Source organism: Tigriopus californicus, chromosome 7 (genome assembly GCF_007210705.1).
Source record: "Tigriopus californicus strain San Diego chromosome 7, Tcal_SD_v2.1, whole genome shotgun sequence".
In the NCBI taxonomy this organism is placed as follows: domain Eukaryota; kingdom Metazoa; phylum Arthropoda; class Copepoda; order Harpacticoida; family Harpacticidae; genus Tigriopus; species Tigriopus californicus.
Genome location: NC_081446.1, coordinates 6,653,856 through 6,669,049, shown reverse-complemented (window position 1 = coordinate 6,669,049; position 15,194 = coordinate 6,653,856). Strand labels below are relative to the sequence as shown.

General features: G+C 40.2%; 2 protein-coding genes across 3 annotated transcripts in view; one reads left to right on the top strand and one right to left on the bottom strand.

Moving 5' to 3' along the window:
• Positions 1-2,921: 2,921 nt before the first annotated feature.
• On the bottom strand, positions 2,922-7,182 carry LOC131882949 (uncharacterized). Its single transcript, XM_059230244.1, has 3 exons — positions 6,349-7,182; positions 3,990-4,636; positions 2,922-3,164 (listed from the first exon to the last, which is right to left on the bottom strand). The coding sequence occupies exons 1-3, from the start codon at positions 6,979-6,981 to the stop codon at positions 3,074-3,076; spliced, it is 1,371 nt and encodes a 456-aa protein (XP_059086227.1). The 5' UTR covers positions 6,982-7,182; the 3' UTR covers positions 2,922-3,073.
• Positions 7,183-11,361: 4,179 nt separating this feature from the next.
• Positions 11,362-15,194, top strand: part of LOC131882947 (uncharacterized) — an 8,168-nt gene continuing 4,335 nt past the window's right edge. Inside the window, exons 1-5 of one of the 2 annotated variants that reach the window (XM_059230242.1) lie at positions 11,362-11,770; positions 11,881-12,103; positions 14,621-14,690; positions 14,753-14,874; positions 14,941-15,107. In XM_059230242.1, coding sequence (XP_059086225.1) covers positions 11,768-11,770; positions 11,881-12,103; positions 14,621-14,690; positions 14,753-14,874; positions 14,941-15,107 — 585 coding nt within the window. In that variant the 5' untranslated portion in view covers positions 11,362-11,767. Of the gene's footprint in view, positions 11,771-11,880; positions 12,104-14,400; positions 14,545-14,620; positions 14,691-14,752; positions 14,875-14,940; positions 15,108-15,194 lie in introns of those variants that run through there. The other variant, XM_059230243.1, reaches the window with a different exon arrangement.

The window sequence follows — 15,194 nt, the reverse complement described above, 5'->3', positions numbered from 1 at the left end:
TTTTTCACCCAAATGATTCGGCGAAAACATTTGGAAGAATCTAGCTTGTTTTTTTGTGGGCTGGTTTACATCTACGGGCATTTTACTACTTAGTGATGATGTTGTTGCTGTTATTGTTGCTTTTGTTGTGGTGTTGTCGAGGTGCAATGAGAATTGTTTCATGAAAGTATCAAAGCACCTAAGCTACTGACTTAGGGGGTATTAGTATGTGTGCACACGCTCTTGGGTGGGACGGACTTTCTAGCACATTACCACCCATTCTCATTTGTGTCTTCCACCTCGTGTCGTGGATAGAAAGGATCTCCTGGCCCTCTTATCCCAGAGATGAGGTAGTGGGATTCCGAGGGAGGTGTCGTTAACAAAACCATTTGTTCATGGTCATTAGGATACAACAAAGAACTCTCTTTCTTAATTGGGTGGATAGTTTCCTAAAAGGTACTTGGAAAGCTACCCATAAACACCCATGGAGCAGGCGAGAGCAAAATGAAGAAGACGGCCCTTTTTCTTTACATAGACCAGGTGGCACCTCACAAGCACAGAGTAGCTAAATTGCTGCATTGAATGCCTCATTTGGTGCTTTCATAAGTGATATTCTCTTCGTCAATGCGAGACATCAAATGAGCAAGTCGAGGACATTCCGTACTCCCTCTCTTACTCTCATACTCTCTTCTCCTCTCTCTTCACTTCTTCTCATACCCAAATGATGCTATGTTGCGGGTACCGTAGAATATGAATAAAAAAATCTCCTAGGAGACTCCTCTAGAACGACACTGAAATCGTTCCTTTTGAAAGAATGTCTTGAGGCTAAATGAGATGCCTACTGAGTCCCTTCCTTCACAAGCCCAGAGACAAGCCCAGAAAGCGAGAGAGCTGGCAAGAGAACGAGGGAGCTATTTTGGGTGAAGTTACGGTAAGTACCTTCGATCCCCAAGAAGTATGTCGTTACCCAGAATCATTAGAATATTAGTCACTCACTCTAGAGAGTTTCGTTCGATGAATATGGTTAACAGCTTGGATTAAATCAACATTTTATGAGTTTGGAAAATCCAGTATGCCTGATTCATTCGATCGTTGAGGGTCTTAATAAACTATTCAAGCTAATTCTAAAGCAATTAAAGCCGAATCCAGAAATGATCCATAAAAAATAGCCACCGTCTTTGCGAATCTATTGCCGACACGAAGGAGTCAATACAGAGGTGAGCCCTTTCACGTCGAAAGCCAACGTCAAGAAATGAAATCCAATCTGGCCTTTTAAATACGTTCTCGGAGGGAATCTGAATTAGTTCATCTCTTGATCTCGTTTCGAGTTCCCTGTGCTCCACTCAGACTCGTGTTTTTGAAGCAAGGGGAATAATTGATAGCTCCGAGACATACTAGAGAGATGAGCTCGTGCAGACCTACAGGGTGCATCAAATCAAAGCAAGAGATCTGATAGACGTCCCTAATAAGTTTTGAGTTTTCTGAAATGCTGCATGCTTACTTACGCAATACTTTGTACATTCTTTGAGCCATTGGCAGGAATTGAGAGTACTTTCCCAATCTCTGTTTCGATCAGATGCCGTATGCCACTTTGGCTAGAATAGGGAAATATAGCAGCTTATAGGCTTGGAGGAATTTTCAAACTTCAAAATACGTACAATTTCCACGATTACTTTTACACGAAAGCTATATGGCATTCTCGAGAGCGTTTTTGGATCGCCAAGATTCAAATGTAAGTTTCCAAACTGGGAAAATGAAGATTTCGCTAATTGAGTAGCTATAAAACAAGTTTGTTTGATCCGATCTAGATTGATCAGGTGACAATGTAGTGAATCCATTCTTGATATCTGAAAGTGATTGATGACTTGGTGTAACACCCTGAAACTAATGACGATTGCTCCTGCATATTCATTTGGGTCATTTGGATACAAGCCATAGTCTAAGAAAGAATGATTTTGAATCAAGCATTCACCCAGTCTTAATAGCTAGAGTGATTGATGTCGCATTTGGGCCTAAAGAATGCTGCCAAGTTTGTCTCACAACCTTTTTCTAAAGCTAGAGTCTTTTCAATGTCCAAATGGAATGCGAACGTGGATCATTGAAGTTTCATGAACTCATCTACATTATTTAACCACTTGGGCTCACCCTGTAGGTTTCGTAAATGGTGTGCTTCTGCAAGGCGTGTTGATCGGATGGAATCAAGGCGAGACGGTGAAACGTACGACCCTCGTGCTTCTCGTCATCAAAGCATAAAATAGAGACAAAGTTTAGAGGAAGGCTTTCCAGCCGTGGCGTGTCAAGAAGACAGTATTGACCCATCAGCTAATTTAACTGGTGTAGCGAGATGCTAATTCGAGTTACTGCGTTAGCTCCAATCCGTTTACGGATTCCAATACGGTTGTATATGAAATACAAAACCAGTACGATGTGAACAACTCTACTCACTGCACTTTGAGTGGCCTTGCGACCCTCATTGTGTTACACTGGCCAATGTCAAGTGTCTTGACCGACATCGGTGTTTTTGAAAATTGTTTATCGTCTCTTCTTAAGTTGTCTATCTTCAATCTAAACTCTTTACCTCGGACTTCTCACAATTGCCAAGGCATCGGATGATCCAGTGAAATGATATATTCAACTTCATTTGCAAGCTGAAATATGTGCTCTATGCACTTTGAAGTAAGCCGGGTTTGTGACATGCTTTTCTTCCACCCTTTGTAGTGTGGCTGATGATTTGAACTTTTACTAGACTACAAGTTTCTTCACAATTATAATAACCGAAATGTTGGGATGGATTCTTCAGCTCAAGAAATGTACTAGACAAGAATTGTTGGTCCTTAGAAAGTGACATGAACCTTATTCATTTTGTAATGAATCTACTTTAAGTGTAAATGTTTCCCCCAATATCTCAGTTAGATAACGGGGCAAGTAAATGATGGTCCAGGGATATCAAAGCAAATTTTGGATTTATGAAAACTAAAACGCACGGAGAATTTGGTTGGACATATATAAATTTGATTCCTTGATTATCCCCTCTTTGAACAAATTCAAGTTGATCATACAAAAACGGTGAGACTAGACACTTGATATGAAGAAATTAGATAATTAAAAATAATCTCAGAATCATGTAGACAATAACCCAGAGCACCAATCCAACGATGGTCCACAAAAGTAGCAATATCTTGGACCTGTAAGAAAAAAAAATCGAGAATGATTATTTGATATTACTAAATTATCAACACTATGGTCTTCAAAATCATTTCTGATTTGCTGCGATTCAAAGAATAAAAGATTGATGTTGTTGTATTTACAACACTTGTTACAATGTGCCAATCAAAAACGAAAACCAATCACGAAACGAATCAAAAAGTATTAGAAAACGCTGTTTGAGGCCAAAGATACCAGGACAAACTTGATATGCTGCAAATCTTTAAAACGGAACCAAGAATAAAGCTCAATTAGATTGTATTAAAATATCACATAGTTTATATGATTCAAATGAGCACGGGGGAACTAAGGATTAGTTTTGCTTCCGTTTTAAATATTAGTCATAAAATTGCATTATAATTGAGAAGACAATATCCCACTGAATGTTGAAGAACCAAGCAAAAGGATAAGCATGCACTACTTTTTATTTTTTCGAAAAAAATGTCCGAACCTTTGGAGGTATATAAAATGATTAGTGTTTTGCATCGTCTTCCAAGGAAAAGTTTTGCTTTAATATGAAAAATCAAATTCCCTCTGCGGTCCGATTTTCACTTTCTAAACGTTTTGATCAAAACTTACAGCCAGCTGTTTGCAGTCTGTAGCCGTCAAAGTTCAACAACTCGAAACAAAGCCAGAAATCAATTAAGAAATTAGCATGCATCAGACTTTTCGCCCTCTCGACAGATCTCAATCTAGAGTGGTTTCTTTTGATTTTCAATCTCAAACGAATTGAATCAAGTACTGCTTGCTTCACAATTCCGGTGTAGCTTTCGTATTAGTAACGGAGGTGATAAAAAATTGCTCACTTGCTCCATCCTTTGCCTCGGCCTTTTTTCTCCTTCTTTTGTGTTTTCCTTGATTTACTACCAACGGTGACGATGTCAAAATTGAGTCCAGCAAAGGAGTCATCCCGCTTTAAATTGGGCCGCGGTCGTCGGTTGGGATCTGGTTCGGATTTCGCTTGACCTGCATCTTGATTCATTGTCTCTCTGATAGAACCCGACTCCACATCCCTATCTTTCTCCTCACTGTCGTTATCGGATTCGACCATATTGGATGCTCGGGTCTTGGTGCTCTTGGTTCTTTTGGTGCGTTGTTTCGGGTTCTTTTGGCTCTGTCCGGCCTGGCCAAAGAGAGGCTTTGCCCTTCGTTCGGGATCTAGGCCTTCATTCCTCTTCGACTGGCTATCCAAGTAATCGCCGCCCTCGAAATTTGGGTTCACGTTGACGCCCATCACAATTTGAGTGTTCCTTACGTCCACCTTCTTGTCATAAAGCTCTTGACCATCCTCTAAGTCGGTTTGGGTGGCAGACACAAACGAAGTTGAGCCGTCCATTTGGGTCCTTGCGCCTTGGTGGCCAGGCTTCACAATGGGATTCAATTTGGAGGTTGAGGGATCCTTTTCTGACCCAGTGGAGGGACTACCGATGGGTTCATATGTTGATGTTTCCATCTGAAAATGAACCAACCATTTAATAATATTCACCGTATCGAAATAAAACGTATCTGAGGTTTTCTCGTGTGTGTCTTCGACAAGCTACTATGAGAGTCAAGTTGCTCAAATTGCTGAGAAAATAAATCGCCACCGACGAACCCTCTAATAGCCGGGCATCTGTGGTTAAAATGATCCCGGCACTCTTTACCGTCACTTTGCTGTCTTGTGAAACTATTTGATGTAGTATGTACGTGCGTACAACTGTATATCTCGCGACCACATTTGGCACCCAATGTGTTCGTCCAACTTTCACTGCCCGAGCCTTCGGACATCTGAAACCTGAACTTGAGTAGCCGAGGACATGGCCAGATGGCTGGTTAAATGAGCACCCCAATGGAAGAAACCAAATGCATCAGACATAACTGTACGTACATACACGGGATGCTATCGGGACAGCCAGTCAAGAACGTAAGCGCCGTGTCTTATGTAGGACAATATTTGGTAGCGTCTCAACTACTGCTTTAAAATTCATTTAGTTTACCAATTGCCAATGTAACTTCTCCATTCAATACATGCACAATCATTTCAGAATGAGTGGATTGTTCGGAAAAAAATATCCTAGCATGCATTGATTATCTTTAAAAAAGCACCAAAAACTTGCTCTTCTTCTTAGCTTCTCCTAGCCCCATATTTTTGCATAGACAAGAATGTCAAAATAAGCTTTGAAAACCCCTTGGCCCAAGAGTGATGCGATAGAACTACAATGTTTCAGAACGTCTACTTATTCCAACTAAGTTCGGTACATGGAAAAACATTCCAACCAAGTAAGGGGAGTGTGCTCTTGAGCCTCTTTGCTAAGACCAACAGGAACCTAAGAGAAGATGCAGTCTCTGAGCGATGATTGGAACCAAGCGCCTCTGGCCACTTTGATAACGAACACCCCTTCGAGGTTAGACAAAAGTTGATCAACATCTGCGCGTACAAGGCGGGAACGGTTGGCGCGTGGTACGTATGATCTGCCAGGGACGCCTTAAGATCTATGGATTCAACCACTTGGTCATGTCAACGCTTACCTCACTGGTAAATTATGTATCAGACCGGCCAGCCTCGGGAAGTTCTTCACACTAGTTGTGATAAGACTCTTCCCAAAAGTCTTCAGAAAAAATTGGAGTCCATTTGTGGTTCGCCTTCACGGCTGAGATTGTTTTCTTTCATTTATCTTTTATTTATAAAGAACGGAGGCGGCTACCATAACTGTCCCTTGGATTTTCAAGATGGCAGCCGGAAAGGAGGAATAGCGAAGTGTGATCAAGAATTGTTAAAAACACATTTATGTCCAAGCATATTGCGACTCACTTAACTTGAGAAATTGAATTACATCATGAAGTGTTTGAAGGTCATTCGACCTTGAAGAGATTCGAACCGAGGACTTCCATCATGTTAGGAAATAGCACTAACCACTACTTCGAGATGTTAGATATAGATATTTGGGTTGAAAAACGGTTGACAATTATTTAACCTTGTTTTCTCGATCGGAGTACTTGTAGGTAATTTTATGTTTAAAACCAACTTGAGAACGACAAACCCAGTGCTGAAGTATTCAAGAACTGACCCTACGAAGAGTCGAGTCTTGAGAGAGTTCCCAGAATGATTGGACAGCAAAGAGTTTCACTTTATCAAAGAGGCCCTTGGCGTTAATTTTGTTACCGCAATAACCCCGTATTTCTTACCTCACACCAACACTTTGGATTCAAAATCACACCCCGGTCGATCTCGTCGGCCTCGGAACATGAACAAGAGGTGGGAAGCTCATGCTCGGACAGGGATTCCCGTGCAGTTGGAACCTTTCGTGTGAGATCTTTCCGAGTAGTGAGCTTCTTCTTAAAACATCGAGTTCTCCAGCCACTACCACTAATACCACCAGCACCACCACCACTACTATTGGGATGTTTATTATTTTTGGTTTTCGTATCTTCTTTGAACCCCCTGGGCACGCACGACTTATTTTTCTCACGTTCCCCTGGTTTTTGGATCAACAAGAGGTTGTTCTGTTTGACCTCGGATGGAAGTGGACCTCTTTCCGGAGGAGGATCACTGTCCTCGTGGTCTAGAGTTGTAGCTGAATAATGTAGCAAACCTGTTGGATTTAATGAGGAAGGAACTGAGATGGACGTGAGCGATGACGTCTGAGCCTTCTTCGACCGACCGTTGTGATTGTTGAGGCGCTGAATTCTTTTGCTTATGACACTAGCTACAGCCCCATTGTTGTTATTGTTGGGTTGGGAAGAGCCGTAGTTGTTATATTTCTGATTGAATTTCTGAATGATGTCTTGAATCTGCGGGTTTGCTCTGATGCTCTTCATTCTTCATGGTGGTTGCTCATTTGGCGTCACTTGTTGTTACGAGTTGCTCCAAAGACCACAACCAACCAACACCACGTCTCGTAGATTTGAAGTCAAATTATGAATTGCTTCATCCAAGAGGTGAAGGCGAATAATGGAAAGAAAAGAAAGTGACGAACAAGATCGAACAACACTCCATCCATCCATCCATCCTTGCAAGAGGTTTACAAGTTGGTCGGTTGGTCGGTTGGTTGGTTGGTGGGTCTACTACCTACCAGGACTTTCAGGCCTGTCTTAATGTGAACCGTTTTCTAACTGATTCCGTTTGGTGGGAAGAACAGGGGAATTTTGCGGACGCCGATGCAATGGTTTCATTTTCATTGACGACTGTGAGCTTCCTTGGAAGATGGTGGCAGTTTGCCCGTGTAGAACGTGGATATTCTGGGCGAGAGGCCAAAATTATATCTATCTGGAGATCCATCTACGTACATCAAGGACCAAATGATGATGAACAGAATTTTCTTTTTTCTTCACCATCATAAAGTGATGATGGGAGTTTTTTTTTATCTTGTCAAGGCATTTAAAACTGGAGACATTTTTGGCTTTCACCCTTGTGTGAACAAGAATTGTACCATATCTAGTGCAGCAGTCAGGTCGGCGGCCTAAGGGTTGACTTTTTGGCCGAGTTACTGTAAATCGCAAGTAAATTAAAAGTCAAAAATATATGAACAGATTTGCTCTTTTCCCGTATTTAAGGGCAGGAGACAAACTTCACTTGTCAAGAAAATCAATTCCCATTGCTTAAAACATTTTTTTCTTGGTCCTTTCTTTTCTTCATAATTCGAACCGGATTGTTTTTCTTCAAGTCTTTCAAGTTTACTTTATATTTCCTTAAACTCAGGTTATCGTGATGCACCTTGGCCTCTGTAACATTGTTGACTATTTATATCCACTTTATCTTGCCCAGGTCGTGGTGAAAACAAGCTTTTGCTTAACCAGAAGAATGACATGCTCATGAATTGTTTATATATTAAGATGTTAACTCTAAGAATAGATGCCGACATTATCCAATCATGACCAATGTATTCCTGAAATAAATTCATTTAATCTAAAACAAAATAAGAAAATATTTGATCCAGAGAAAAATTTTTTGTTTTATGGAAAAAGTGTGTTGCCGCTGAAACTGATTAATATTTAACTTATAACACACCATAACGGCACAATAGGTAAAATATAGAGCCAAAATGGTCCAGTTTTCAAAATTTACCATTAAATGCCATGATGGTACCTTGGCAATAACTGCTTGAAATATTATCTTGATTGGTATGATCTAATTACTGTAGCACGATTTATGTACCTCTCGATGTCGTATATTCATTTTATATTTCATAGCGGCCATATAAGCCCGACTTGTGATTGAAGTCGGGAATAAATAAACGTGTCGACTACTGATAAGTGAGGACGTCGGGCCATTCTAAATAACGAACCGGTATACTGTACTATGTGGTATGGATCCTTCCATGAATTAAGCTAACTTCTTGTTGCTTTGAGTGATAATACAAAAACTCAAAACTACCAAAATGGGTCACTTAAAGTATCCCAAACTGTATATTCTCGAAGCAATGCTTCATGTATGATCTCAATCTAATTTTTCAATAATTTTGCTATAATTTTATGAAAATCAATGTCATTATCAGAAGCACTTTTGATCAAGTTTGAACCCAGATATCAGTAAAGATTCAAAAAGAAAAGGCTAAACGCAGAATAGAATGCCCCAACTGTTTAAACAAACAGTAACGTTACGTTAAAAGCTTAGTAATGCCCGTATATCTCTCTATGTAGATGATGCGGAGTCAGTTTGTATTAAGAATGGTCATAATTCCAGTAGTCTGACAAGTAGACTGCTTACAGATGTCGAGTCTTCTTGTGTGTTGCTAAGAGTAATTTGACCTTGAACGATTACTCGGAAAAAATAAGTTGTTTTTTTAAATTCGTCCGTAAAAAAAATCTTTTTTCTGGAAATATTTAGATATGAAGAGAAGTGACATTCGAAAACTAAATTCGTAAATACTCTTCTTACAACACATGAATTGTTCCACTACATAAAAAACAGATCTAAAAGTCTTGAGAGCATATTCGAATGACAAAATAGAATTTGAAAACTGATTATCAAACGTGTGGTTCTGAATAACCTCATCAGGAACGAAAAGAGCTGGATGAAAATGGATAAAGCAACAATGATGAATAACAACGAGCTGGATATGACATACATCCATATCTCAAAAGTCACAAAGACAAGAAAAGCGATATGACAACTTAGGTGTCAAAAAACGAACATGTCCTTCCATCGGGAAGATTCTACCTCCCGAGTACTGTACGGTACACTACATCATAAACCATTGACTACATCAATCAAATTTTCTTGTTTGAAAACAGGGCCTGCTATTTCATTGCAGATCGATTCCGCTCACTTTCGTTTTTATTTGTCGTCAGATCGAACTGAGTGACGGTGTAAGTTGAACTCGTCGATTTGCCGGCGAAATTCACTCTGTGAGAAGGAAAGTAATCTTGGGAACAAACACTAGCACACGCTGATCTCGGACTTTGTCTTTCATTGATCTGATCTGATTGTAGAGAAATCATTGTATAGCCATTCAATGTTTCCAACTAGCCCCAAATCAAATTATTTTATCAGAAAACAATTATTTTTGATGTAACTAGATTTATTTATGCTAGAGAAGACCTCGGGAGAGTATCTTAAAATTCCGTTGAGCCACTCAAGGGGAGGGTGTGGGGTCGTGTGTTGTGAAGGGGTTCTTGAAAACTAATCTTATGAATATCCAAATTTGACACACTTATCGAGAACAATGGGGATACTTTTTCATCTAATATTGCCAATACAAACGTCCGTTTTTCAATTTGGTCGAGATGAAAACTTAAGCATTGAAATAGGAATTGTACCCAAATGAATGGGATTGGAAGTCCTTAACAATTTTGGTCTCGGGATCAACTTTTGAACTTTGGGCGTGACGAACGACCAGGAAATGCTCTTCGATCCCTGAATTCTGTGAGAGTGCGAGATATCAGCCTCCGAGCAGTGTGCAAAAATATGTTAGAAAATGAACCTTTCAAATTATTCAAATAAAAATTCATGATTAATGAACCCCCAAAACACTGCTCGGAATTATGCAGTAAATATATGGCAAGTGATGATCCGGGTGATTTTTAATACGGAATTGGTTGAAAGTGGTCCAACATGTAAGGCAAATCGGACAACGTTAATTCGCTATAATTATAGACCATACGTTATTTTTTGCAAATCTTACGACAATGTTCTAGAAGGCGTAAAGGAGGAGCAAAAAAGCGTGATCACAAATACTTGAAACTGTGTTTTATTTAAAGTTTACCCAAGATTGAACATGTAATAAATAGGACACTTCAGTAAATGCATTCGATCCATAGACTTGAATCGATTGCAATGTACATATTCAAAGTCTGTTATATCCACACAATGTGCAATGATCACATTGATGATAATTACAGCTAGATATCATGTTACACTAAACGTAATAACAAAGCAATTGAGACACAATAAGAAAAGCTCCTTTTGAAATATTTTGTCCCCGTAACCCCCTGAGACTTAGAAGGGGACACCAAAAAGTTACAAGTTTTATTTAAGCAAAAATGTGTTTTCAGGATTTGAACAAGGTTTTTTTTTTACACAAAATTATAATTATTCTCATCCCAAAAAATGTTCATCTTGGGTTATCCTGCAAATAAGATAAATTGTTTTTGCGTCGTGCATCATACTTCAAAGTAGACATTAGCAAGGGCCACAATACGTTTCTTTATCCATAGAGCTCCAATAGGGATCCATTGAAAGAACATTGTTAACACCACCAAATGTAGTTCCTTGTGAGATTTTTTTGCTTTTCTTCCCTTTGTTCATTTTTTCAGTGAAATAATGCTAGGAAAATGCTAAAATGCTAGAAAAGATTTCACAATGCTTGGACCATTTAAAAAATGCTAGTTCAATGCTAAAAACCAGACCAATGCTAATCTAAAAAAAAAATCAATGCTAGCGGCTTTGAAACAATGCTAATTTTCAAAAATTAGCATCAAAAAATGCTACCTGGTCAGCCTGCTAGCTAGTTACCAGCAAAGTAGTCATTCAAGGGAAAATTGGGGTAGCCATTTTTGTTTCAATTTTTCTCCGCATTTTATAAGAATCAATCATTGACATGTAGTTTATACGCTAATATTTTTATCTCATCCCTCACTGATGTAGATTTGTGATCGGGGCTCAAAAGCCGCTGGTGTAAAATGTGACACCTACCTGAGCACGATTCCTCCACCTTCGTGTTTCATTACGCGACTTGGTCACCCTTTTGCCTGAGACCGACCAACCTTGAATGAACGAATCAAAACAGTGACATCGACTGAAGACACTGTAGACAGACACACACTCCCAAGAAGAGTAAGCCAAGATTGGACACGTTTGAGACACTTTTGGGACACTTGGGCAGTCTGGCCAAGGCGCGAAAGGGATTGTCCCAAAGGATCCAAGAAAGTGAGTGAGAGCCGCTTCCAACGCCAAGAGCCAGCCTCCACGCCCATTGCTCGTTGCCTCCTCCTCCTGTGCCTCCTCTTTAAGATCTCCTTACTTGACCTGACTGACCGGTTTTTTCCATACATGCCATCCCTTAATCGAGGGCGTGAGCCGTGCCCTCCATTCTTCATATCCTAGTCCTCCTCGGCCCATCTATTCATCCATTCATCCGCCCACCCACACCCAAAATATTCCTATATGGTAGCAATCAGTAGCCGAATGATGATCCATTTCAAACGGGTCCGGATGAGGTCCGTGAGCCCGTCAGGTGGCGCTCGCTGAATCCCAGACTTGTCTTTTTCTCCTTTCAGACCGGTCCCGCGGGCGCTCCATCCGGATCAGATTCGGACGATTGGCAAACCATCGAAACACCAACCACCCCCACCCGCCTCGTTCAGCCGGACCGATCCGCCCACCAGCGTAGACGGGCCGTCCGCCACCCCATTTTAGCCCCTGAAACACTGCGAGAGGGCCCCCGGTTTGAACGAGACGAGTTGGAGCACCACGACTCTTGGAGCCCACCCCCTCCACGAAGTAAGATGCCCGTTCATCTCCTCGCTGAGACAGTATGTTATAAAAAAGGTCCAAGGTCTAGCAAAAATCCAGCCTTATGAATGGGGGTATGCGGTATTAGTTTGTGAAGATATTGGCTCACCCCATTACGGACCTCCCATGGTGTAAGATGTAACATAGTGTAAGCCACCGGCAATGGGTGTGCATAAGAAGGCGAAAAGCCTTTACAAAACCAGTGTGTTTGAGATGATGAGTAGAACTGTGAGTCAAAAGTGACTATAAATGATCACAAAAGTACCTAAAAGGCGTTCAAAATTTCCCAATACCCACAATATTATGGACCCGGCTGGCTGCGTTTTGAGTAGCAGCCATTGAAGACGAAATGGTTCAGAATGGGCAAGACTTCGTTAGAAGTAGAAAAATGTTGAAACATCGAAAGATCAAAATGTAAAGAAAGAAGACCAAAAAAAGCTTTAAAAGTGACATTTACGTACCTGTATTAAGACCCTTATAAAAACATCCAGGACATATGTACAGCTTGACACTTCCTCGTACAACCAACATCAATGGCACAACTGAAAGTGTCTAACGCATTGCTTTGTGTAACAAAACCTGTTGCCTCCATAATGGTTGGTTAAAATTAAGTATTAGTTTTGAATACAAAAGTACGGGCGAATTTTTCACGATTTTGATTGAAGTAACTCTTAAGCTATGCAAATGAATGAAACGATGAAAAACTTCGAAAGTACAAAGAGTTTTTAACATCCACTAATATCATATATGATTTCCATTTGTCTGCCTAGGGACTGCTACCCTGATAGTAATGAAAATGATATGATAAGAGATTTCAAAACCAATAACAGTAATTCAGATTTTTCTTATGTAAAGCAAACAATGATTGGGAAAATTTGGTTTGCTTTGAAGTTGGTTGGTTCTTGGTATTGCTGGTTAAAAAAGGATCAATACGTTTGAACTAGAGCTCTAGTTTGAACTGACGAAAGCTTTCAGCTAGTGCTGGGGTGAGTCCAAAAGAAATCGGACTCGAGTCTTTTACTTAAGCCAGGTCTAGCAAAAAGAATCGTTTTGCGAAATTGTAAGAAAAAAAAATGAATATTTCTTTGGCGAGTCCGGCCGATTTCTCCAAAATCGAGTAAAAGACTCAAGTGCACTCTGACTCGAGTCCGGACTTGCCCTAGCACTGCTTTCAGCCCTATTTTTTTCAGCGATTAGAATGGGAGGTCATACCGGTCATACTGTAGTTTGTACATAATTCCAATGTCTTCGAACTAAATTGTATGAATGAGTGAGCACAGTAGGAGCAGGTGCCTGGGCCCGGAACATGCCAGAGTACATTTTAAATGCAATATTGCTTTCATAATATGAGCTCGTTCAGACCCCTTACCGATGGGTTACACCTGGAAGAAAGGTCTTTGCATAAGTGAAGAAAAGAAGTAATTCCTTACAAGTTAATCCACCTTGGAGACCATCAAGTTTCGTCCACCCTCCTCGCATTTATAGAATTTGATATCTTTTCCAAATTGGAGCGATAGGTTTAGGTTTAGGGCTAGTACTACAAAAGCCGGACTCATGCCTTTTCAACTTTTTGCCAGACTCGAGCCCTTTGCAAAGATCAAATATAATGAAAAACTCTCTTAATTTTACTTAAACAATCAAAGCCCATTCAATCCCATATGGTCAATTCATGATGGTATAAAGGTCAATTTTCTTAAGAAATGAACTTCAGTTATGAAGATTCGGGACTCATGTCCTTTCTAGAATGATTGCACCAGGATTCGAGTCTTGACTCGCCCCTGCACTAGCTAGCATGGTTGCTCCCTTCTTGTGAAATCCCAAAGAAACCAATTTCGAATAAATATGTGAGGAAATGTAGGTCACTTGTAAAAAAGCCACATATGCTTGAAAGCATGCCAGATCCGTAAAACAAACCAAATTGTGTTTTTCCTTGTTAGAGGGTATGAAATTTGCCAGAAACCCATTTTTCTGGCATGAAAATATGCCAGCTGGCACCACTGATGGAGCAATTTTTTGTTGTGGATTTAATTACCACTACTAGGAATATTATATAAATAACAATATAAAATGGAACGGCCCAGGTTTATTTGCTCTCTTGGCATGACTTGCCCGTTCCACGTTCAAGAATGATCAGGAATGCTTTCAAATATTTCGGCAGTTTAGGGTGGCCGATGGTTAACGTATGTACTACTTAGCTACGTGTACCTTAAAGCGAGCGCGCTCACTTTTCTGGCCGAGTACTTGTTAAGTGGATTTAAAATCAAGGCAAGTCCAATATCAATCGGATGGTATTGGTGCATTGCGCATGTGGTTTTTTCAAATTCTCGATTGCTCATCGGAAGTAAAAATGGCCGTGTGCACAAGAAGTGTTAGTGCTAAAGCACAACGATATAAGTTGAATCCTCGTCGAAAGCTATTTAAATCTCTGGGTGTGTTATCTGAGCATTCCGATCCTTCCAGACAATGTTGATATTGATTGCCACACTGTTTTTACTATCTTTATAGCCGATCATGCAAGGCCACTCACTCCTGCCTTTCCCCGTCTTGGAAATTTGAAGACCTACGGCAAATCAAGGTTGGAATTTTTGAAATTGTTTGATCGAGTGAACGATGACTTTACATGCATCTTAATTTTAGTCGGAAACTTAAACTCGACATTAAAAGTTGCAATCAGGGCGCGTCTAACTTCTGTGCATCGAGCCCGCTTGAATGTAGTGGGATATTTTTCCAATTTCCCGAGGATATCTCTGCCATTAAAGGTGAGGTTTCATGGATAAGAAATTCAAGCCGTCTAATAATGCTTCTTTTCTGATTTTGCTTCTAAGGACCTCGTTCAAAGACCCGTCGATCCATGCGAGCGATACCAATAAAGCCCAAGTCTGATGTTTCCACTTTGTCCGAAACTAAGGAGGATTGTGGAGATGTATTGAGTTATTTAAACTCTCCACCGTCGTCACCAATCCTAAAAGTAACCCGAGGAATGTCTGCAAAGGTACAATCTTTTGAGAAGTTAACTGGCAATGTTAATTCGAAGTCCTTGTTTTCTAAATTTTGCAAACATATACTGCACATGGTATTC

Coding starts and splice junctions, on each gene's coding strand:
- LOC131882949 (XM_059230244.1), bottom strand. CDS start 6,981: ATGAAGAGCATCAGAGCAAACCCGCAGATTCAAGACATCATTCAGAAA. Junction 4,637..6,348: donor ATCCAAAGTGTTGGTGTGAG/GTAAGAAATACG, acceptor GTTCATTTTCAG/ATGGAAACATCAACATATGA. Junction 3,165..3,989: donor CGAGGCAAAGGATGGAGCAA/GTGAGCAATTTT, acceptor TTTTTCTTACAG/GTCCAAGATATTGCTACTTT.